General features: G+C 45.2%; 1 protein-coding gene across 1 annotated transcript; it reads left to right on the top strand.

The window, feature by feature from the left end:
* The first annotated feature begins 178 nt into the window (after nucleotides 1–178).
* mmut (methylmalonyl CoA mutase) lies at nucleotides 179–16,514 on the top strand. The gene is made up of 13 exons (XM_067242162.1): nucleotides 179–224; nucleotides 785–1,221; nucleotides 1,608–1,975; nucleotides 2,116–2,273; nucleotides 3,709–3,880; nucleotides 4,078–4,326; nucleotides 4,463–4,574; nucleotides 7,580–7,695; nucleotides 9,828–9,943; nucleotides 10,349–10,480; nucleotides 10,802–10,949; nucleotides 13,790–13,957; nucleotides 15,561–16,514. Exons 2-13 carry the CDS (start codon nucleotides 825–827, stop codon nucleotides 15,687–15,689), a joined length of 2,265 nt encoding a protein of 754 aa, XP_067098263.1. The 5' UTR covers nucleotides 179–224; nucleotides 785–824; the 3' UTR covers nucleotides 15,690–16,514.
* Nucleotides 16,515–23,260: the final 6,746 nt, after the last annotated feature.

Here is a 23,260-nt window from a genome sequence, read left to right as displayed (position 1 = left end):
AGTGAAAAACGTGTGTTTGGTTTTTAGACGAACAGCGGCGAGCGTGATACATCTCGTTAAGATTCTAAACTCTCTTGCTGCTTTTTTTACATCCGGTGTCTTAGTTCAGAGTGTAACAAGCGCTACTTCTTTGCGATTGGTCAGTTTTGATGTTGTGAAACGTTATTGGTCAGGCAAACACACGCCTTTACTTCAACGCCACTCAACAACAAAACAAATACAAGGTCAGAATGTGTGCTTACTAATACAATTGCGTTAGCTGAAAACATACCCTCTTGCTGTGAAAGTCTTCTATCATATCCAATTGTAGGATGTTTCATGTTTCTTCACCACTCAAGCTGAATAATGCATTTTACAGCTAGTGCAGGCTAGCTATATAGCTAACGTAGGTAGTTAGCTATATAGCTAGCTAAAGCAGGAACAGAACTAATGTCATGAAATTGACAGCCAGTTTGGCAACATGCAAGTCACTTAACTAAGTTATAACGTTTTTGCAAGCACGACGTTTATCTTATTGTAAGTCACTTAAAGTCGCCCAAATGACTTATACCAGGTTTCCAGCCATTCTTTGAAATACACCAACACTTACACAGATAGTAGCGAAAGCTAGCGGGGTGGTATACGTAATCGCATATGTAATCGTCCTCTAACCGTGTGTGTTACATGCCCCAATGAATGCATGAGTGCTGTTATATTTAGATTATATAGACAGTTGTTAGTGAATCTATTTTCAACTTTTTAATTTATTTTAATTATCACCAACTCTCTTCCTCTGCCTACACAGGTGTCTCATGTGTTACTGAGTCCTCCGGACAGCCGCCAGCATGCTGACCGCACAGAGAGCATGTGCAGCTCTGACTGCTCGGCGACTTGTTGGAACCTCCGTCTCCGACACACACACACGCTCCCGCAAGTTCCGCACCGCCGCTCGCAGTCGCGACGAGCTGGAGCTCAATCCAGAATGGGCGAACCTGGCCAAAAAGCAGCTCAAAGGGAAGAACCCCGAGGACCTGATCTGGCGCACGCCCGAAGGCATCAACATCAAGCCCGTTTACACAAAGTCAGACTCTGCTGCGGTCCCAGATGAACTGCCAGGAGTTTTCCCCTACACTAGGGGGCCCTATCCTACCATGTACACATCTAGACCCTGGACCATCAGACAGTATGCTGGCTTCAGCACAGTGGAAGAAAGCAACAAGTTTTACAGGGATAATATCAAAGGTAAATACTTTACACCTCGCGGACACACGTGCACCGTCTAGCGCCAGGACTGTAAACATCCTTCAGTGTTTGTGGTCACCCTCTGAACCAGTAATTGCAGTTCTTTTTGGTGTTATTAGCTCTAAAAATTGTGTAAATATTCGTGCAGCAATGAAAAGGCCTTTTTATACACTTTTCTGTTCTTAAGGTCAGTTGAATAAAATAAACGTAATCCAATGAAAGATAAATTCAATAATTTTATAAGCGCCTGATGTAAAACGGAAAGACTCTTAAAGTCATCTCCTCAAGTGTAGTTTATGGTTGAATCACCTCCATCTTACCGCTTGTAGTAACCTCTCTTTCATCTCGAACTCACTCTCTCTCTACGTTTCTCTTTCTATTTCAAGCTGGACAGCAAGGGTTGTCTGTGGCCTTCGACCTCCCCACGCACAGAGGCTACGACTCGGACAACCCCCGCGTCCATGGAGATGTGGGAATGGCTGGAGTTGCCATAGACACCGTGGAAGACATGAAGATGCTGTTTGACGGAATCCCACTGGAGCGCATGTCCGTTTCCATGACAATGAATGGGGCAGTGATCCCTGTCCTGGCCATGTTCATAGTGACGGGAGAGGAGCAGGGGGTGTCCAAAGCCAAGCTTACAGGGACCATCCAGAATGACATCCTGAAAGAGTTCATGGTGCGCAACACCTATATCTTCCCCCCGGAACCATCCATGCACGCTATCGCGGATATCTTCGCCTACACATCCCAAGTAGGCATCCACTGTTTCCACTTAGTTTATTTATGTAACTTTTACTGTCCAACTTGATTAAGTACCCGGTAGAAGTTCCGATTTGAGTTCTGCAAATCAAATGACAAATTCGGTTTGCGTTTACCTTCCAACCCTAACAGAACATGCCCAAGTTCAATTCCATCTCCATCAGTGGCTACCACCTTCAAGAAGCTGGGGCAGACGCCATCTTAGAGGTGGCTTACACCATCGCCAACGGCTTGGAGTACTGCCGCACAGGGCTGAAAGCCGGCCTCACCATCGACGAGTTTGCTCCCAGGTAAGAAGAAAAGTAACGGGACCTTGTCGCAAGGTAATTTGTAACATTTACATTTAGTCATTTAGCAGACGCTCTTATCCAGAGCGACTTACAGTAAGTACAGGGACATTCCCCTCGAGGCAAGTAGGGTGAAATGCCTTGCCCAAGGACACAACGTCAATTGGCACAGCCGGGAATCGACCCGGTAACCTTCAGATTACGAGTCCGACTCCCTAACCGCTCAGCCACCTGACTCCCCTTGTAACAAGGGGTGTTGGCGGGGGTGGGGGTGGGGACCGCGACTTAAAGTAATTGGGCCTGGCAGGAATGAGTGTGCATATAGATGCTGAACTAACAGCACTGATCAAATATAGGGAGTCAGGTGGCTGAGCGGTTAGGGAAGCGGGCTTGTAATCAGAAGGTTGCCAGTTCGATTCCCGTCCGTGCCAGATGACGTTGTGTCCTTGGGCAATGCACTTCACCCTACTTGCCTCGGTGGGAATGTCCCTGTACTTACTGTAAGTCGCTCTGGATAAGAGCGTCTGCTAAATGACTAAATGTAAATATACATTTAGTCATTGTGGCTTGGCTGTGTGGAATGATTGTACGTTGTCCGTGGTGCTCATTGCCAACCTTGATATGAGAAACGAATATACAGCTACATTTTTTTGTCTAAAACTCAATTTTTTAATTTATTTACTCGCCCTCAGCATCCCTACTTCCCGCAGCACTGGTCATAAGATCTGTATCAAGATCATAACTTCACAAAAACCCATGTGTGAAAGTAATGGATGGGTTTATAATGCCCAGAATAGTCACAAAGTCTCAGTTATGTTCCCACAGTCTCTCTCTGTTGTCTTGAGTTTGCCCATCTTCACTGTGCCCTGGGGAGCCATGTGACAGTCCTCCAGATCAGATATTGAACTGCAGACCTCTGGGGAGGAGAACTCTGATGTGAGATCTGTCTCTCTCCCTAAGTGCTGAAGAGGAACGACGTATTCACTGACCTTACCATCTCACTCAGGCTCTTTTGTTTTGTTCTGAGTGTTCTGTTATGCGTCATAAACTACATGCCCGCCCTCATCATCCCTCCCTCATCATCCCTTTATCCTCCTTCCATTTGCTCCCTGCAGCACACTGGAGCTAAGCTAAGCTGCCCCTGCCAATCACACAGACACTTCCTGGTTTGTGGGAGGGCGGTGATTTTGAAACATCCTCATCATCCAGTCTACAGTGACAGGGCCTTAACTTGAATGGCATTGATTGAGGCAAGCGTAGGTCATTCACAGAGAAAAGTATCTTCTTGGAAGTTGGAGGCTGGGTCAATCCTGAATTTATTTATTTGTTTCTTTGGTGTGTTTTGACAGAAAGATTTGACTCTGACATGAAGATGCATGTTTTTAGACAAATCTCTGTCACACGCACACTCACTCCCTGCTTCCCTCTGTCCTGTCAGGCTGTCCTTTTTCTGGGGCATTGGCATGAACTTCTACATGGAGATAGCCAAACTGCGGGCTGGGCGGCGACTCTGGGCCACGCTGATCAAGAAGAACTTCCAGCCCAAGATGGTCAAGTCCCTCCTCCTCAGAACGCACTGCCAGACCTCAGGATGGTCTCTCACTGAACAGGTATCTGCAGCCAACACTGGCACCATGGGATCCTTCCTGGGACATGTAACATCAGATTAGCTGTTCTAACAGACTCAATTGTCTTCAGCATCAGTGAATTCAGACGGATCTGAATGTGGATGTTGTATGGAGCCACTTCCATGTGGAGTGTCTGTGCTAGACCCCGAGGGCTCTGTCTCCTCTGTGCCCCCCTCCAGGACCCCTACAACAACGTGGTGAGGACTGTGATCGAGGCCATGGCAGCAGTGTTCGGGGGGACCCAGTCGCTCCACACCAACTCGTTTGACGAGGCTCTGGGTCTGCCCACGGTCAAGAGCGCCCGCATCGCCCGCAACACCCAGATCATCATCCAGGAGGAGTCTGGGATACCCAACGTGGCCGACCCCTGGGGCGGATCCCACATGATGGAGGCCCTGACAGATGACGTCTACAACACCGCCCTAAAGGTCAGGGGTCAGGAGTGTCAGGGGCCAGCGCTCCACTGCTTAGAATTTGTCCATATTGTTTTCCCAACTTGTTTAGAAGAGTTTTGCTCCATGTTAATATGTGTGTGTGTGTGTTGTCCTCTCCTCTCCTGTGTAGTTCATCAGTGAGATTGAGGAGATGGGGGGCATGGCCAGGGCTGTGGCTGAGGGCATTCCTAAACTACGCATAGAGGAGTGTGCTGCCCGCAGACAGGCTCGCATAGACTCAGGTACTGCACACTGTACCACCCTGACCTAACTGTTCCTCCTGCTCTCTCCCACCTGCTCTCCCTCACCTGCTCTCTCCCTCCTCCTCTCTCCCTCCTGCTCTCTCCCTCCTGCTCTCTCCCTCCTGCTCTCTCCCTCCTGCTCTCTCCCTCCTGCTCTCTCCCACCTGCTCTCTCCCTCCTGCTCTCTCCCTCCTGCTCTCTCCCACCTGCTCTCTCCCACCTGCTCTCTCCCTCCTGCTCTCTCCCACCTGCTCTCTCCCTCCTGCTCTCTCCCTCCTGCTCTCTCCCTCCTGCTCTCTCCCACCTGCTCTCTCCCACCTGCTCTCTCCCACCTGCTCTCCCTCACCTGCTCTCTCCCACCTGCTCTCTCCCTCCTGCTCTCTCCCACCTGCTCTCTCCCACCTGCTCTCTCTCACCTGCTCTCTCTCACCTGCTTTCTCCCTCCTGCTCTCTCCCTCCTGCTCTCTCCCACCTGCTCTCTCCCTCCTGCTCTCTCCCACCTGCTCTCTCCCACCTGCTCTCTTCCTCTCCTCCACAACCCTATAAGGTAAGTGTTTCCCCCTAGGCAGACTGTGGCCCCAGTCAGGCAGAAGGCATCCACTCAATATTTAATAAACTGTTTTGGGGGGAAAGGGGGGGGGGGGATTTTGCTTCATTCAGCTCATGCGTTAATCCAAAGCGACAAACAAGCAGCTCCTATAGTAAGCACAACAGATAGTCATGAACCAGAAGTGCACAGAAGTTTACTGGTTAGTTCCCACCAACCATGTCTATATTTACCAGATAATGTCTTTCTTTAGAAAGACATTGTTTTCTTCTTTGAAAGGGACAGAACACCGTGTAAGGACCTTTGTCCACCGAATACATTCAATAGAAAGTCGTGAGTTGGCGGCCGTAGAGTGTTCTTCAGTCAGTCGTGTTGATGTGTAGTCGTGCATAAGGCCCTAAAGCGCACCCCAAGCTCTCTGTTCCCACCCCAGACAACCTCCAGACCTACACCCAGACCCATACAGTTTCCAAAACAGCACAACCACCAATTAGTTACATGCCTTATTTAGAGCGGAGTTGGAGGGCAGAACTGCCAGCTGTTTTTGCTCTCGTTCAGCAGATGGCATCAGCAGTGTCGCTGACAATGCCAGTCCCTGAGAAGCCAGGAAGCAGGCTGCGGATGCCCAACGGTTTATGCCTTGTCCGTGGGACACGTGCCGGATGAGAGCAGCAAGTTAGCACACCCTCTGGGACATCTGTCCCCAGATACTGGAGGGGGATGGGGGGGGGGTAGAGGTGTCGCCAGGCTACTCACACATTTCTCTGTGTGCGATCTGACCCTGAGTCTTCCCACGTCAACTCAAACGTTCAGATTCCCATTACATTCCACAGCAGCCCTCAATCACATCCTGAATGCGCCGAAGCGGACATATGTATTAAAGTGGACTGTAAAACTCTCCATTCTCATAGGAATTACACATAGTCCTTTGTACACAGTTTGCATATATGAATTTTAACCGCAATTTCGTTGCCGCGAGCTAGCTGCAACATGGCCTGAGGGCCTGAAGGCCTGCCACTCCAGGGGTCTCTCTGGGGAACCGAGCAGAAGCAATCTAGCAGCTCTGCCTACTGCACACTCTGTTCCCTTGTCTCACGCGTTCATCATTGGCCTTACAAAGACCTGCTATGGAAGGAGTCACACACTTTGTGCGTGTGTGTGTGCGTGTGTGGTGTGTGCTGAGGGGTTGTGGAGGGTGTGTTTACACAGATGGTGTGAAGTGTCTGGGATTTGGAGGCTAATGATAAGGGAATTGTTGAAGTGTGGGCCTCTAAAGTGTGTGTGCATGTTAATTCAGGGATTTGGTTGGATTTCAGTTGTCAATATATTTATCTTCTCTGGCTCTCTGTGGAGAATGGGCCTCGACGTGATGTTGTCTTAACCAGCTGGGAAATTACATCCCAAATCCAAACACCATAGCAACAAGATCCATGCTCTTATTCCTGTCTCACTAAACACACATATAGAGGACAAAAATCAGATAAAGACAGACAATATCCATGCAACAAATCTTGGGTGCCTAAGACTTCTGCCCAGTGCTGTCAATAGTGTAAACCTCTCTCTTATCACTGTAATATCATGTCACTTTACTATTTCATGGGGTTGCATTGGTTTTCTCAGTATTCATTTACATTTAGTCATTTGGCAGACGCTCTTATCCAGAGCGACTTACAGTAAGTACAGGGACATCCCCCCGAGGCAAGTAGGGTGAAGTGCCTTGCCCAAGGACACAACGTCATGGGCACAGCCTGGAATTGAACCGGCAATCTTCTGATCAATAGCCCGATTCCCTAACCGCTCAGCCATCTGACTCCCACACCCTATTCACACCTGTTTGACCAAACATGCACATACCCCCCCCCCCCCACCCCCCCCCCCCACACAGGAGGCCTCATTCAGGTAGCTTGAACTCCTTGCTCCATCTCCCTCATCTGCGCCCTTCATCCCAGCGAGGACCCCAGGCTGTCTTATCAGATGCCAGATGATTGGCCTTGTGAACATGGCAGGTGTTAGCCAGCGTGTGGCACGCAAGGGGAGCCCTTCCAACTGCTGCTGCCCTCTTCACAGAGCCAGAGCCTGTGAGGAGGAGGGAGGGAGGGAGGGAGGGAGGGAGGGAGGGAGGGAGGTGTAGGGGGAGGGGAGGGGGGAGGGGGAGGGGAGGGGGGAGGGGGAGGGGGAGAAATTAGGTGACTTGGGATCTGTCAGTTTTCCTTGCCAAGTGAACCCATTGGGAGCAAACTGGCTACTGTCTAGCTTTGAAAGTGACCCACCTCACCTAAGTGTGTGTTCTCTGTGTAAAATAGGGATTTAGTCATTTGTGACAAAAACAAACACAGATGTTCCCATGCTTTCAGCTGGCAGTAGCTGGTGCTGCTCAGGTAGCAGACCTGTGTTTGTGTGTGTGTTCTTGGTCCTCTCATTGATCCAGAACGTGTCTCCTCATGATTGGCCTCCACAGGTAACGAGGTCATTGTCGGTGTGAACAAGTATCGTCTGGAGACAGAGGAGACGGTGGAAGTGCTGGCTATTGACAACACCAGCGTGCGCAATAAACAGATCGACAAACTGAAGAACGTAAGTAACATCGTACGCTCACAGGAGTCTGTGTCTGTCTGACTGGCTGTCTTCTTAGATCACATCACAGCTCCAACGAGTCTTACCATTTTGCTCACAAACACATCCATGTAACATTGTTTGAAGTCATGTTAAGAGTTCAAACAAACACGCCAGATAATATGTTCCATCTGTGGTATTAGACCAGCAAAGGAATGTTGCCAAAAAATAAGCTATCAGCTGTATCAGGGTTCAGGGTGATTGAGGAGTCAACCTTGCTACAGATGGTTATCTGTGGAAAGGTGAATTGAGGTTTAGATTGAATTGCTGTGCTCTACAATATAGTGCTGGTCTCTCTAACAGGGTTCAGCCAAACATGTTTCAACAAGCCACTGTCTTCTCTTAAACTGAAGTTACAACACTTCAGCTGACAAAAACACAAACAAATATTCATAGAAACGTTGGATAAGAGTCAGGAAGTAAAATAAAAGAGGTTTTGAACTCAACAAAGATAATACCATTATTTGTGCTGAGTTAGAACATTGAGGTTGTATCATTATCAGCAATACAAAGGACTCAGACATATACACAAAATAGGGCTTTGTGTCTCTGCAATGCAACTGAAATAAATCATTTGGATGATTGGATTATATTTCACCTAATCCGCACCCCTCCAAATGTTTTCAGCCTTAATGCCATTTTATCATAACCCTCCATAGCAAATGCAATGCATTACTTGATGCTGTCTTCTAAATTGCACTGTCCGTTCAATGATACATTTGGATCATAAGACCCGATTATGGTGTTCGGCTTTCACATGAGAAGAAACGGCTCTTTAGAAATAAACTTGTTTGTGTATTACTTTTAATGAAGTCCTTTATCTGTCCGGGGAAAGCTACGCAATTGTTTGGCCCTGAAAAGATCAGATAAAAATCATCCAATCAGTGGTCCAGCATGTGTGTAAATCTGATCCGCTGAAGGAAAGGGTACTCCTCTTGTGTTGCAGCCTTGACCTGTTTATCCTTGGTAGAATACTTTGTTTCCTACTATCTGGTGTCAGAAACATGGATTTGGACCGCTAGCAGGCAGATGGCTTCATCCACTCTGACCTTATTATTGTACATGAGATCATTTTAATTCCTCCACTGCTGGGATTCAAAATGCGTCTGTAAGCCAACATCTACTCCAGGGCATACAGCTGCAGGCTTCACATATTGCCAAAGTTGTGATATCCTTTACATGATGTCTGCCTGGATGAGAGGCAGACATGAACAGCAGGATGAACAGCAGGATTATCTCCTCCAGGCGAAATTCTATCAAGTTTGGAGTTTTTGTTTTTGCAGTCTTGTTCCATTTGTTGAGCACAAAGGGATTAGGCAGTTTAGAATCAAATCCATTTGATTTGCATTAGGAGCTGTACACATTGGCACTCGAGCACCAGTGCCTGGGAAGCCAGGTTCTACCACGGTAATGCTGCAGTCTATCTGGCTCTCCTGAAAGGTCACTTAGAATCAAACAGGGTTGACCTGAGAGAAGAGCAGCATAGATGTATCATGTTCACATCCCTCCCTCTTCACACTTCTCTGTCTCTCAGGGATACGGCTGCTCAGACGCTCAGACAAGTGTAGGTTCGGTTAATGAAGGCAGAGGCGGGATGGTTGAGGAACTAATTGTTGAGATTTGAAATAGAAAGACTGGTTTTAAATTAAACCTAACCTCCTTATGTAGTGATAAAGCTTCCTGTCTGTCTGTCTGTCAGTCTCTCTGAACGTCCATCTGTCTCTCTCTCTGCCTGCCTGTCTGCCTGCCTGCCTGTCTGTCTGTCTGTCTGCCTGTCTGTCTGTCTGCCTATCTGTTTTCAGCAGAGTCTGTGTGGACATTGATTTATAGAAACTGGTGGCGTACACATTTAGCACAGCCCTTTAATAGAGAGATCTACAGCCAAGCCTAATTGCCCAATAACTGATGTTATTTCAGTTTCAGCTGTTGTGCCACAGGGGCTAATTAGAAACACACACTTCACACACACAGTTACACACTTCATCGTGTACTGTGAGATGGATACAGTCTCAATATGTGACACGGGCCATGTCCTCCCTGTAAAGGCTGGTCCAAGACGTAATTCTAATGTTGTGGCTCGGTTCTTCCGGCAGGTCAGAGCGAGCCGTGATGCAGAGAAGGCCAGGGCGTGCCTGGCAGCCATCGAGGAGTGCGCTCGCACACGGGAGGGGAACCTCCTGGGCCTGGCTGTAGAGGCAGCCCGTGCCAGGTACGCCCTCAAACCCCAGACCCGTCGTGCTTTAGTCGGGTTCTAGAATGCTCCTAGCTTGGCTCTAGAATGGTTTTGGTATGGTTCTAGTCGGGTTCTAGAATGGTTTTGAATGGTTCTAGTCGGGTTCTAAAATGCTCCTAGCTTTGCTCTAGAATGGTTTTGGTATGGTTCTAGTCGGGTTCTAGAATGCTCCTAGCTTGGCACTAGAATGGTTTTGGTATGGTTCTAGTCGGGTTCTAGAATGCTATTAGGTTGGCTCTAGAATAGTTTTTGTATGTTTCTAGTCGGGTTCTAGAATGCTCCTAGCTTGGCTCTAGAATGGTTTTGGTATGGTGCTAGTTGGGTCCTTTTCCACTGGTTTGTCTTTATAATCCTTGCGAGGGAACATGTTCTCTTAAACAGGTGTTCAGTCGGGGAGATCACAGACGCCATGAAGACTGTGTTCGGAGAGCACAAAGCCAGCACCAGGATGGTGAGTGGAGCCTATCGCAGCGAGTACGGAGAAAACGAGGAAATCTCGCTGACCAACAACCGGTAAGATGGACAACTACCTGTGAGACTAGGACTGTTACATGGCTTCATGAAGCCTCTCTTTAATCTGATTATGAAGGGGTTTGTAAATGAGGTTTTATATTTAAAAGGAAAATGTATCCCTTTGAGTGATGCTGTGTCAGGTATTTAGATAATCATGCACATCATTTTCATAGTATAGAGTATGTTTGTACGGTACAATGTTTGTAATTTGGAGTCATGAGTTTTCATTCAGACATTTTGTGGTGGGACACTTGACCACAGACATTGTCTGTATATGTGCTAATGAGGTTGCCCGTGTCATTTCCTGCATGCCGTTTCCAGGGTTATTGAGTTTAAAAAGCATGAAGGGAGAAACCCTCGTCTATTGGTGGCAAAGATGGGCCAGGACGGTCATGACAGGGGCGCAAAGGTCATCGCCACAGGCTTCGCTGACCTGGGCTTTGATGTGGACATTGGACCTCTCTTCCAGGTGAGTCAGCACATACAGTGCTCATGGTGTGCTCATGGGTTTTGATTTAAATAATGCTAATAATAATGGATTCAGTTGGTCCAAGGTGGGATGTCCAGACTAGGATGTGAACCTGGAACCAGGGCTCGCAACTAACCTTTCCCCTCACTGTCCCAGTACCGTCCCGAAGTGCAAAATGAACCGTCCCAAACTAAACGTGACCTGTCCCAAAATGTAAATTCTTGTGTTTTTGCATTTTGACATTCTGACATGGGTCTAGGTTATTTGCAACACTTTAAGTAATCCATACAGACGAGGGGCTTAAATCAATGTCTGAATTTCAAATTGAATACATACACAAGAGAATACACAATTGTCCTGCTTGTTTCGTGGTGGGGCTAACACAATTCTTGGTGTGGCTGGGGTAAAAAAGGTTTGAAAAAGGTTTTGGGGGGAAAATTTACTGGACGCCGTTCATTTCTAGCCCTGCCTTCAACGTCTAGTCCAGTCTGAAGCTACACTTCTGAGCTATACCCATTCCCTTGTGAGATGTTGTGTGATGTTGTAGACATCGATGGCCTGTATAATCTGTGGCGCTGAGGGCCCCTAGGTTAAATTTATTCCAACTAGGTTTTGTTTATTACTCTGTATTACAGTGAGCAGCTGTGGGGACATAAACACATATGGATAAAAGAGCCATACTCATGTTTAATGCTGTTTAACAAGATAAAATAGCCTAAACTAGTGTTGTATCGCTAGGGCTGAAGTCCTTTGAAGACCAAGCCAAAACATTCCCCACAAATGAAGAACACAGCTGCTCTGCAGATCAAAGGAGAATACCTTGGAGTTAAGATACTGTTTCACACAAGTTTGGAAAATATCACTAATCCCTCCCTTTTATTCATGCAAAAGTGCCCATTTCCTTTTGTCTACTGGCTAGGTATCATTAACATTCTCGGCCTCCCTAACCTCTTCCTCTTCAGAGAGACTGACAATTAGCTGGACCATAAGGGAAAACCTTCCATGCAGTGAAGTATGGCAATCTATCTCTTGCTGCTTACCCCAGAGCCCAGTCTCACTGCTTTCCCTCTCTCAGACAGGATTTCACGGCCTCCATTCATATTTACATTGACCTTTGCAGTGTTCTAGAACGATGCTCCCTAAGTACGAACTCAAGATCATTTGTCTCTTTACAGAGTGTGGTCACAAGTTGATGGTGTGTGTGGGGCTGCTAGTACGGTAGAGTCTGCTCCGAACACTCGGGTGAGACATCTAAACGGTATCATGCCTGTGACAGAGCGATAACGTGGTATTGGAGTCTGGACAGCAAATCTAATAAACGACTTTGATAGAAATCGTACGCGTCTTGGATGAAGTTGAAGCAGGACGTACAATACGGACAGTCTGTTAGGTTTCTTATCTCTTAGCTGACGTTAGTGACAGAACCATGTCTTTGTACGACTTTGTGTCAAATCTAGTGTGTAATGACTTCACATTCAGTTGAGATGTGTGTGACTGTGTCCCCAAGATAAGTCTCAACTTTTGTCTAAATCAAATCTCTTGCTGTCATCCATCAACCTTGTTTTACTTCCCACCACAGCCAAAGATTAAACTTTCTCTGGCCAAGTCATTATTTATTTTTGTACAGAAAAATCCATCAATCCTAAATGCCATCAAAATTGCGAGTACGTGACCAAGGGAAATGTCAGACGATTGTTCAGATGGGTGAGTGTGACCCATGTGTGTCTCTCACATGACTGGAACCTGTGTTTCATAACTGCCACGTGTGTGTGTGTCATCTCTCTGAAGACTTCACCTGGCAGTATTTACATGTACATACGTCCTCCTCCTGTTGTTACACCTTTCGGGGATCCTTGATAAAAAGGCATCATCACACATCCAGCGCTCACTAACCTGTGTCCTCTGCCTGCCCTTGGGACAGCTTCCCTGTAGGTTCACACCTGGCTGCTATTTTTTTTATGGCTAATACATGTCATTCCAGGTGAACCTACATGTAAACAGGCTTTTCTTAAGGTATTGATCGCTGTTAAGTGGAATCTAATTCATTTGCACCTGTGTAGCTTCACAGATCTCTTTTTCTCCAATAGTTTTCAAGGCGGCTGTCAGATTAAGGGTCTGTCCTTGGTAAAGGACCATACTGAGTTGGTCTGAGGATCCTTTCCAGGCTTCTCTTTGTCGTCTCCCTGACCAGAATATAAAATGACCTGAAAATCACTGTCTTTCATCATGAACAGTTTGTCCTTAAAGGTCCCATGACATGAAAATGTCACTTTCAGAGGTTATTTAACATTAATATGAGTTCCCCTAGCCTGCCTTTGGTCCCCACGTGGCTAAAAATGTTGATAGGTGTAAACCAAGCCCTGGGTATTCTTCTCCGCCTTTGAGAAAATGAAAGCTCAAACGCTCCGATTTGAAAATGTTCCTCTTATGTCATAAGAGGAAAGGTTACCTCCCCTTTCTCTGCTTTGCCCGCCGAGAGAATCTGGAGCGCCCATGAGAAAATGAACTACGACCATGCAAGCGTGATATCGATTTTTCCTCGAGACATCATGGCTTGCAAACGACCGAAGCATGGCAGTTAGCCCCGCCTCTCTCCTCCTCATGGCATTTAAAGCTACAGACACAGAAACAGCACGTCCTGAGGAAAGCTCATTGTGGGACTGCTCATAGTGCCTGTAATTCTGCACCAAGGCTGAATTTCGGGAAAGAGACTTCAGATACAGTATTAGGGGACCACTAAGGCCTATATAAAAGCATCCAAAAACAGCATGCCATGGGACCTTTAAATCCTTAGCGCGAGTCTCAGTCAGGTTTTCTCCTGTGTTCCCTTGTGAGAGCAGACTCCGCTGGAGGTGGCACAGCAGGCGGTGGATGCAGATGTGCACTGCGTGGGCGTCAGTACCCTGGCAGCGGGGCACAAGACGCTGGTTCCAGAGCTCATCAAGGAGCTGAGGAACCTGAACCGCCCCGACATCCTGGTCATCTGCGGGGGCGTCATTCCACCACAGGTAACCTCTGACCTCCTGAGGATCAACGCGTGTCAATTCCTGTCTCCCCGCTGACGGATATAGCTTGGTCTCTGTCATCTCTCTCTCTCTCTCTCTGTCCCCCCCTCTCTCTTTCTCCCCCCTTTCTTTCTCTCTCTCTCTCGCTCTCTTTCTCTTTCTACCTGTCAGATGTCCTCTTACCTTAACAGAAACAATATTTTGCCAGCTTGGGATTAGTCTTACATTCCGGCTGTTTCTCAGGGGGGGGGGCTTGTCTGGGGAAGGCTGGATAGCACTCTCCAACACAGCGTCCTCATAGTTAAAGCCCTGGAATGGTGGTTTTAGTCTCAGAAGGGTTCTTTGACAGTGTGCTGAGGAAGGTTATATAAGTAGGAGAGGATCCTTCACCAAGCCTCACACTCGCCAATCCAGATGATGAACTTAAGGAGAAGCTGTGAGTGCACCCTGGAAAAATGCTTTTATCTCTGATTTACAGAATCAATTGAATTCCCCCAGTTTGTCACTCTCTCCCTTCCACTCACTCCCCCTCTCTCCATCTCTCTCTTACTCTCCCACAGACTAGATCTATAATCAGGATCTCAGGATGGATAGTGTTACAGTAGTAGATGTCAGCTTTAGATTTGGTGAGAAAGGGACTCGGTGGATGGGTCAGAGAACCAGCATCCACTGTGATTATTCCCACCCCTGCAGAGTGCCCTGCGAGGCTTGGGCTCCATACTTCTGCTTCCTTCCTACATAATCCTTCTGATTCCTGGGTAGGAGGTCGATGGATATTACATGTTGCGAGTATGAAACTTGTTTGCCAGAACGAAAAGGGTGATGCATGACGACCTGTGTTTTTGTCTGCAGGACTGTGGGTCGATGCTGAAAGCAGCGATTTCCTCCCCGTTCATATGTGGTTTTTCATAGAAAGGTATCACGTGCTGTTTCAGCCTCGTGATACACACCACACCACAAATACACAGATGTGTCAATTATAGACTTGTTATAGTTAGATGGACATAGTCCAAAACATTTTATAACATGATAAGTACTTAGGCGCTGAAAGGGTACATGGAGTTTCCTAGAAATGGCATGTTGTCATAGATAGTAGTCTATGGTTGACTAACAATGTTACTTTAATTGATGCTCCTTTTTTTGTTCTAGCTCTTGTCAGTAGAACATTCGACTGGGCTGTACCTACGTAATCAATTTAAAAGAAGCTTTATTTGTCTTCTACAAAGGGAAAAGTGTAAACAACTTGAGTAGGAATCATCACTGTATTCATGTTGGATGTCCTCTTGTTTAGAAGGCTGCATTAATAATCTTAGTTGTAGTCATTTTGTTTTTTTATGAGAAGAGAATGGTGTTACAGAACAAGATTTGTAGTTGTAGGTTTCTAGCACCCCTGTCGTTTTTTGTCTGATCTGGTCGATGAATTATATCCTTGTAGATATTTCTAGGGGCTGGTTGTGATATAAGATTCAGGACAGCATATGTACGGTAGCCAGCCTATACTGTATGTACACGTCTTGCTTATCTATTGTCTCTTTCAAACTACAAATCCACAGTTCTCTAGATCTGAGAACCTATGTTCTGTTCCCCTCCCATGTTCCCTGTGCAGGACTACGAGTTCCTCTTCCAGAGTGGTGTGTGTTGCATCTTCGGCCCGGGCACCCGGATCCCCCAGGCAGCCGTGGAGGTTATCGACAACATCGAGAAGAGCCTAGAGAAGATCCGCCAGGCCATGTGAACAAGAGCCCACACCACAACCCCACGCCAGGACCCCACACCACAACCCCACGCCAGGACCCCACACCACAACCCCACACCACGATCCCACGCCACAACCCCACACCAGGACCCCACACCACAACCCCACACCACGATCCCACGCCACAACCCCACACCAGGACCCCACACCACAACCCCACACCACGATCCCACGCCACAACCCCACGCCAGGACCCCACACCACAACCCCACACCACGATCCCACGCCACCACCCAACACCAGGACCCCACACCACAACCCCACGCCAGGACCCCACACCACAACCCCACGCCAGGACCCCACACCACAACCCCACACCACGATCCCACGCCACAACCCCACACCAGGACCCCACACCACAACCCCACGCCAGGACCCCACACCACAACCCCACACCACGATCCCACGCCACAACCCCACACCAGGACCCCACACCACAACCCCACGCCAGGACCCCACACCACAACCCCACACCACGATCCCACGCCACCACAACCCCACACCAGGACCCCACACCACAACCCCACGCCAGGACCCCACACCACAACCCCACGCCAGGACCCCACACCACAACCCTACGCCAGGACCCCACACCACGATCCCACGCAACGACATGACCATCTACACTTCAGCCTCTGTCTTGACCGTGTGGGAAAGATGCTACAGTTGGAAAGTGTTATGATCTGACTGCTTAACTAGAGCCATTGGGCTGTTTAATAAAAAGTTATGGTAAACATAATGTGTTTTATGAATCAGGTTAGATTCTCATTGATGCATAATGTAATAAAGTTGTGATTAAAGGAATTGTACGTTTATTTGTATTATATAACCCCACATACATAACTAGCAATGGAATTAGATTAAAATAAACTATACAATAAAATGTAAAAAAATACAAATGGTACAGGATTGTATTGTCCAGGGCAAAAAGCAGTGTTGTTTTAAGGGCATTGAGTCATGAAGTCAGTGTGAACCCTAGGCCTTGTTGAAGAGGCCAACAGCGGAAGGGAAGAAACGGTTTTTGTGGCGTGTGGTATTGGTCCTGATGGACCGCAGCCTTCTGCCGGAGGGGAGTGACTGAAACAGGGAGTGACAAGGGTGGGAGGAGTCGGCCACAATCTTCCTCGCTCGCCTCAGGGTCCTCGAGGGTAGGCAGATTGCAGCCAATAACCTTCTCAGCAGTGCGGATGATACGCTGCAGCCTGCTCTTGTCCTTGGCAGTGGCAGCAGCGTACCAGACGGTGATGGAGGAGGTGAGGATGGACTCAATGATGGCTGTGTAGAAGTGCACCATCATAAATCCCAGAGGACAAAGCTTAAACAGAGAAGACAGTCTATGCTAAGTTCATAGTGGGCTGTTTCTACATTATATATTTAGTCAAATGGCATTTGCCTTACATAAAACAATTTGTATTATCTTGATCTTGTTAAATCCCATCATTTTGGACTTATTTGTCTTAGTGGAATGATGGGATTGCGTCCTGGCCCTGCCTTGCATAAATAAGCTTCATTCTCTACTGTTGACAACAACGAGACAGTCTACTTTCTATTATGTCCACTCACTTTGGAACTGTCCCACGAGAGTTCAGCACAGTTCAGGAAGGGTGAAAAACATTGATCTGCACCACAACATGTACACGGTATACGTACTCCAATAAATACTGTTTGTTTTCAAGTTTTCCTGTGATTGTCTTGAAGGACAGTCGTACTGATGATATGGATAATGAGTAAATGCATAGTAGACCATGTTTAACACCAATATATATGTAACTGTGTGTAGTCTCATTCAAGGGTAGATGTTGATGTGATCTTATCCCCAAGCACTTAGTCTCATTTGCTTTCCCTCACTTGCTTTGTCCATGTCTCTCTCTGGGGCAAATGCTTTTTCTTACTTTGATAGGTTAGAACCCTGTTAAATTCTGTTAAAGAAGTCACTAAGGCCAAATCCTCCCACTAAGCCCTAGTGAAGCATGGCTTTCAAAAGCTTCCAACGTCCAAAGTCAATACCTCTAAACCTGCCATTCAGTTCCACGTTTTTGATGCTATCTTCCTATTGATCCATCTCTTCATGCTAAATCTGGCCTTTCCAAGTAGAGGCATCACCAAGGACTGTGAAGGTGATGCAGACTAGTCATGGGTGTGGGAAAGTCAGTAGAGGAAAGGGTTCTTATTACACAAAAAAGAGTATCATAATAAGAGTCCAATATGTGATCGTTATGGGGATAATTTATATTGATAATGAGTCCTAAGCAATTTTCCCAGTGTAGTCTACGCATTTTCTCTATCCTATTCTATTTACTTTTAACAGTCAACTGTCAAACTGCTTTAAATCCTCAGTAACTTTAATGAGCGTTGTTTTTTTGTTTTTATCATAGACGATGTCCTGCTCGTTGTAGCTTGGATTCAGGGAACATTTCCTTTTTCTTTTTTTTTTCTTAATACCCTAAACCTGTGAACCAGCGACAGCTTCGGATAGCCTCCTCAGGAGGGTGTTATTTGGTTATATAATCTTTATTACCGCTGTACATATATACGTATTTATTGCACAGACTGTTGGATAATAGACAGGAAACGTAGGAGGGAGAGAGAGAGAAGACAACCCCGGCCAGAATGGAACCCATGCCGCTGCTTTAAGGCCTCAGCCTACATGGCACGTGTCACCAGGCCACCCCACGTTTAAATTGTTTTAACAGCCTCAGGGCTGAGAGGAAGAAAAAGGATTGATGTTCTTGGTGTGGCAGCCACGACTATGCGAATTATAACAACCACCTCCCTAGTGGTGTGAAACCTGACCTTGTCATTTCTTAGACATATCCAGGTCACTAAATAATTGATGGTGTTTTAAGCAAGATGGCCATACCTTAATTAAAATAAGATAAAAATAACAACACCTGAATGGAACAAGCCAGGCAAAACACCTTTCTGAATTCGTCTGAAACTGCCCAGAGGTCCATCTCAACCATACTAATTTACAGTTAAGCTTGAATTGATAACATGCCTGAGATTCCGTTCTATCACTTTGATCCCTAATCAGATGTCTCATTAGCTGCCTCATGATAATTAGACCTTCTGTCTGCCACCTGTGCATCCATCATCCCTAGAAGTTACTTACTGCCACCCTGAAATCATGGAAGATGATGAAAATCAACATCCTCCATGTTATTTAGGGATGTCTCTGTAATAGCTGAGATCAGACTGTCAGACAGGATGAAAGCTCTCTGGCAATAGAAATGTTGTTCCTCACATCCACAGGCTTTCAGAGTGCCATGTTGCCCCAGGTCTTGGTCTGATTACCTGGTACAGGTAATGGATCTGTACCTGGTACATTTAATCAGATTTGTGCCCTCTGGTGCAGGTAATCAAATCTGTGCCTTCTGGTACAGGTAATTAGATTTGTGCCCTCTGGTACAGGTTATCAGATCTGTGCTCTCTTGTACAGGTAATCAGATGTGTGTCCTCTGGTACAGGTAATCAGATTTGTGCCCTCTGGTGCAGGTAATCAGATGTGCCCTCTGGTGCAGGTAATCAGATGTGCCCTCTGGTGCAGGTAATCAGATGTGCCCTCTGGTGCAGGTAATTAGATCTGATATAATCAGGGGCACAGCTTGGGGCAAGAGACGATATAGCTTCCAGATAATATAGTTACATAACTAAATAACCAAACAGAATATGAGGCAAAGGACAATGAATGCAAATATTAAAGGTCAGAGGACCAATGGACAGATAAGAATATCCTGAAAAACAGGAAAATAATTGAGACCAGACGAGAGGTGCTTCTTATTGCCTTCTCGCTCCGCTCAGCATATTGAGGAAGCACCAACACCAGTCTGCAGAGTCCCTGATGAAAACACAGCGCCACATTAGTTCCTACTGGCAACAACACTGAAATGTTCAGTTTTTTTCCTCATTATTGGCCTCTATGGGCCATATTTCACAAAACATTGCTAAAAATAACTAACTAACAAAAGCTCAAAAATGTGATCACACATCATGGGTGTAACACAAACTTTGACTTACAGTTTTTCTCAGTCGCTTTGGTGCATTTCTCACATCACTATTTACATTTGCACAACAGTTAATGCAGTTCTCAAAACAATTAGTACAAACTGCAAAACCTAGTTGATAACCTGCAAAAGTGTGTCACTTGCTCAAAATGGATAACTCATTCCTCAAAAGCAAGTATTCATGTCAATGAAAGTGTCAGTGTCATCAAGATGAAAAGTCCTGACACCATTGTTTATGAACAAGATAGTCAAATGGCTTTGTCATGTTTTCATTATGACAGTTTACTCTGTAAATATTTTCCAATGCAAAAAAGTCAGATCTTGGTGACACTACCTGAAAATGCTCAAGACAGCACTATATACTATTTGCACAGCCATTTGAAAAATACAGTAAAGTTACACATTACTGTATTTAGGGAGGTAAATGAGTACAAGACACTGAATATGTATGTTTCACATTTTTACTGCATATGCTCTTTGCAATTCTAATTTGTTCACAGCATTGTGCAAACGAAAAAATACACCCTTATTTATAACAAATATAAACTCCCTTTGGGTACAGCTGTGCACAACGATAAACAATATTGCAGTACAACATGCAACAACAACATCAGGGATCCGCCTACGTACTTGGCCTCTTCTTCCTCTTCCCTTGTTTTGTCCGCTTCCTCCCCGCACCCTCACCCCTCTTCCTCAAGGCTGACCTTCCATTTCTGTGTAACAGTATTGTAGAAATGGTACACACTATGTCCTGCTTGGTTCATATGTGCTTGTAAAGGGGGGGTTTATGGGACTCAGCTCTGACAGTGATTGTAGAGAAGTGGCTTATCATTGGTTGCAACTGATACTTCACACACCCCTTCTCATCAGTGAAAGCTGAGATTCACCTGAGAGAAATGGTTCAATTTAGGAGACATTTTCAGGAAAAAAAAGATTTAAAAAAACCTTGTAAAATTTGCTTGACAGATTTTGACAACTAGTTCAACATTTTTATATATAATGACTCAAACAATGAAATGAGGACTATTAGTTTTATATGGAATGACTATTCAGCATTCACAAGTATAGTTAATTTTGACTGACATGACATAAGCAAATGATAATGTTATAAAACAGCAGAGAGTTGTATGAAAGCAATTGATGCATGTCCAAACGCACTTGCAATTTGTTGGAAGGAATGAGAAACTGCTACTACAAATGACTAAATGTTGTGGAGGTTGAACTAACTGTTGTGCAAATGTAAATAGTGATGTGAGAAATGCACCAAAGCGACTGAGAAAAACTGTAATAACCATCAACCTCTGAATTGAGCAGTCTTTTTTTAATGGTGAAATCTTTTTTTTTTTTTATCATTGTGATAGCATAGATAATGAATAGCATACACAACACATTTGTTTACATTATTAGTAGTGCTGTCAGTTTAACGCGTTATTAACGGCGTTAACGCAAACCCATTTTAACGGCGTACATTTTTTTAGCGCGCGATTAACATTCTTTTTGGCCTAGCAAACGTTGTAGTTTTTTTCAGACGCTGTTGCAACAACTACTGACGTTAGAAAAACTACAACACCACACCAGATCTAGCTAGACCGGAAACAAAACAACAGGCACGCCGCACTCACTTGTTTGGCCTTGCGAGCCGGCTAAAGAGTAGTAGGCTAACGTTACGTTTTGAGTGGATGGCGAGCGCGAGACGCCGAAATGGATGCCAATAAGATTCTGAATGGAAAGTTTACTTTTAAAAAGTTGCCAAATGGTTCCATTGACAAGACCAAAGTGATCTGTGTGTTTTGTCGTTGTGAACTGAGCTATCATCGCAGCACGTCCAGTCTGAAATACCACTTGATGGCCAAGCACACAGTTGATGCGAATTCTCCGCCCCCTCGTCAAAGCCAGGCGATTGATGTTGTTTTCAATTTAAAAAAAACATTTGCACCAAGCAATCCAATACACTTTTCCATGTTGATAAGAGCATTAAAATGAGAAAAATAATTGGACAAAAAGAAATCAAGGGAGATTTTAGAATAGATAAAAATGTTTCGATTAATTGCGATTAATCGCGATTAAATATTTTAATCGTTTGACAGCACTAATTATTAGCTTGAATTTGTGATATTTCTAGAAATATCAATCCGTTCTCTGCTTCTCTGAATAGAGTATTTGGTGTATTACGCTAGCACTTAGCACAGCTTGAGGAACTGCAGACTGTGGCTCCCTGGCCACAACAACGAAACCATTATCCAGACAGCCCACTCACCCCGCTAACACTCAAACCCAACGGCCATTTATCTCTGACACACTCTGAGCCTGTTCGTCATTGTTGTGTGAGTGTCGTCAGTGTAATCAATGGTTCTCCAACCCTGGACCCTCTATACCTTTTAATGTCATGAATAATCAGTCTGAAATTTACAGTATTGCATGTCCAGCGTTGACACTTCTTTTGTTAAGTTTGGGTTAAGTTTTATAACTATTCTTTGCAGGTAATGTAAAAATGATGTGCAAACAATTAAACAACCATCTGAAGATGTCAGATGGTTAGAAAATTAAGTAAATACTTCATTATATTACTGATCCTTTATTACTGTTCTCAAACCATTTACTAACCATTTGCTGTCGTAACTTAGCTTTTAAAGGATGGTTGTATTAAAGTGTAACCAGCGGTTAAAAAAGATTGAGGGCATTTAAGAAGAGAAAGATTTGTCCTCAATAAAAAGTGTACACAATTTCTAAGCTGTTCGAAAAAAGGTTACACAAAATAAGGTGTGTCTTCACTGTGACTGTTACAGTTTTTCTCAATTGCTAAAACATTAAAACCCATTGGCTGAACAAAGTTCTCATTTGCCTGAACTCATGTAGCTAATTGTGCAGTCTGTTGTCAATACCTTAAACCATTTCACATGGTAAAACACATTTGCAGATCTCACATAGACTTTTCAGAAAAACTTTAAACACATTCTCATTCTCAAAACACATTCTGCACTCTAATTCACATGTCATCCATACTGGTAAACACAAATGGCAACAATCAAATACAAATAGAGAAAACATGTCATTGACTAAACACAACCACTCAAAATTGATTTCACTTGTTTCAAATGATGTGACACAACCAATATAAGCCAGTTCAGAGAGCAAACAGGTTGTTGAAGGTGGGAAAATATTGCTTGTGATGTCAACGAAGTGCTCTGGCCTGACCCAGCCTTGTAGGCTGTAATGAACAAATGCTATGGCCCTGAACATTGTGCTTTCCATTTGTTACAGTAACAGTACTGACTGCTCAATAGATTTTGACTGGTTGCAGATTCATATCAACAAAGAACAAGAGTGAGTTGTGAGTCGTGAGATGCAGGGTAAAGCACTGTATAGGGGTACAAGGAGGAGAAAGAACAAAAGAAATTGCAAAGAGCAAAGCAGAGTAGTAATTTCTGATCAATTTTGAGCTACTATGATAGAACATGTTTTCGTTCATTACGTAAAAGACAATGACGGATAAATATGAAATTTGTTTTGAGATTACTACAAATGTACTTTCCCCTGAGAACTATA

Source organism: Osmerus mordax, chromosome 8 (genome assembly GCF_038355195.1).
Source record: "Osmerus mordax isolate fOsmMor3 chromosome 8, fOsmMor3.pri, whole genome shotgun sequence".
Taxonomy (NCBI): domain Eukaryota; kingdom Metazoa; phylum Chordata; class Actinopteri; order Osmeriformes; family Osmeridae; genus Osmerus; species Osmerus mordax.
This window is presented reverse-complemented; position numbering and strand designations above follow the sequence as displayed.

Excerpts from the sequence above, each read along its gene's own strand:
- mmut (XM_067242162.1), top strand. The coding sequence starts at position 825 with ATGCTGACCGCACAGAGAGCATGTGCAGCTCTGACTGCTCGGCGACTT. Across the intron at positions 4,327-4,462 it reads TCTACAACACCGCCCTAAAG|TTCATCAGTGAGATTGAGGA; the intron begins GTCAGGGGTCAG and ends TCTCCTGTGTAG. Across the intron at positions 10,950-13,789 it reads ACATTGGACCTCTCTTCCAG|ACTCCGCTGGAGGTGGCACA; the intron begins GTGAGTCAGCAC and ends TTGTGAGAGCAG.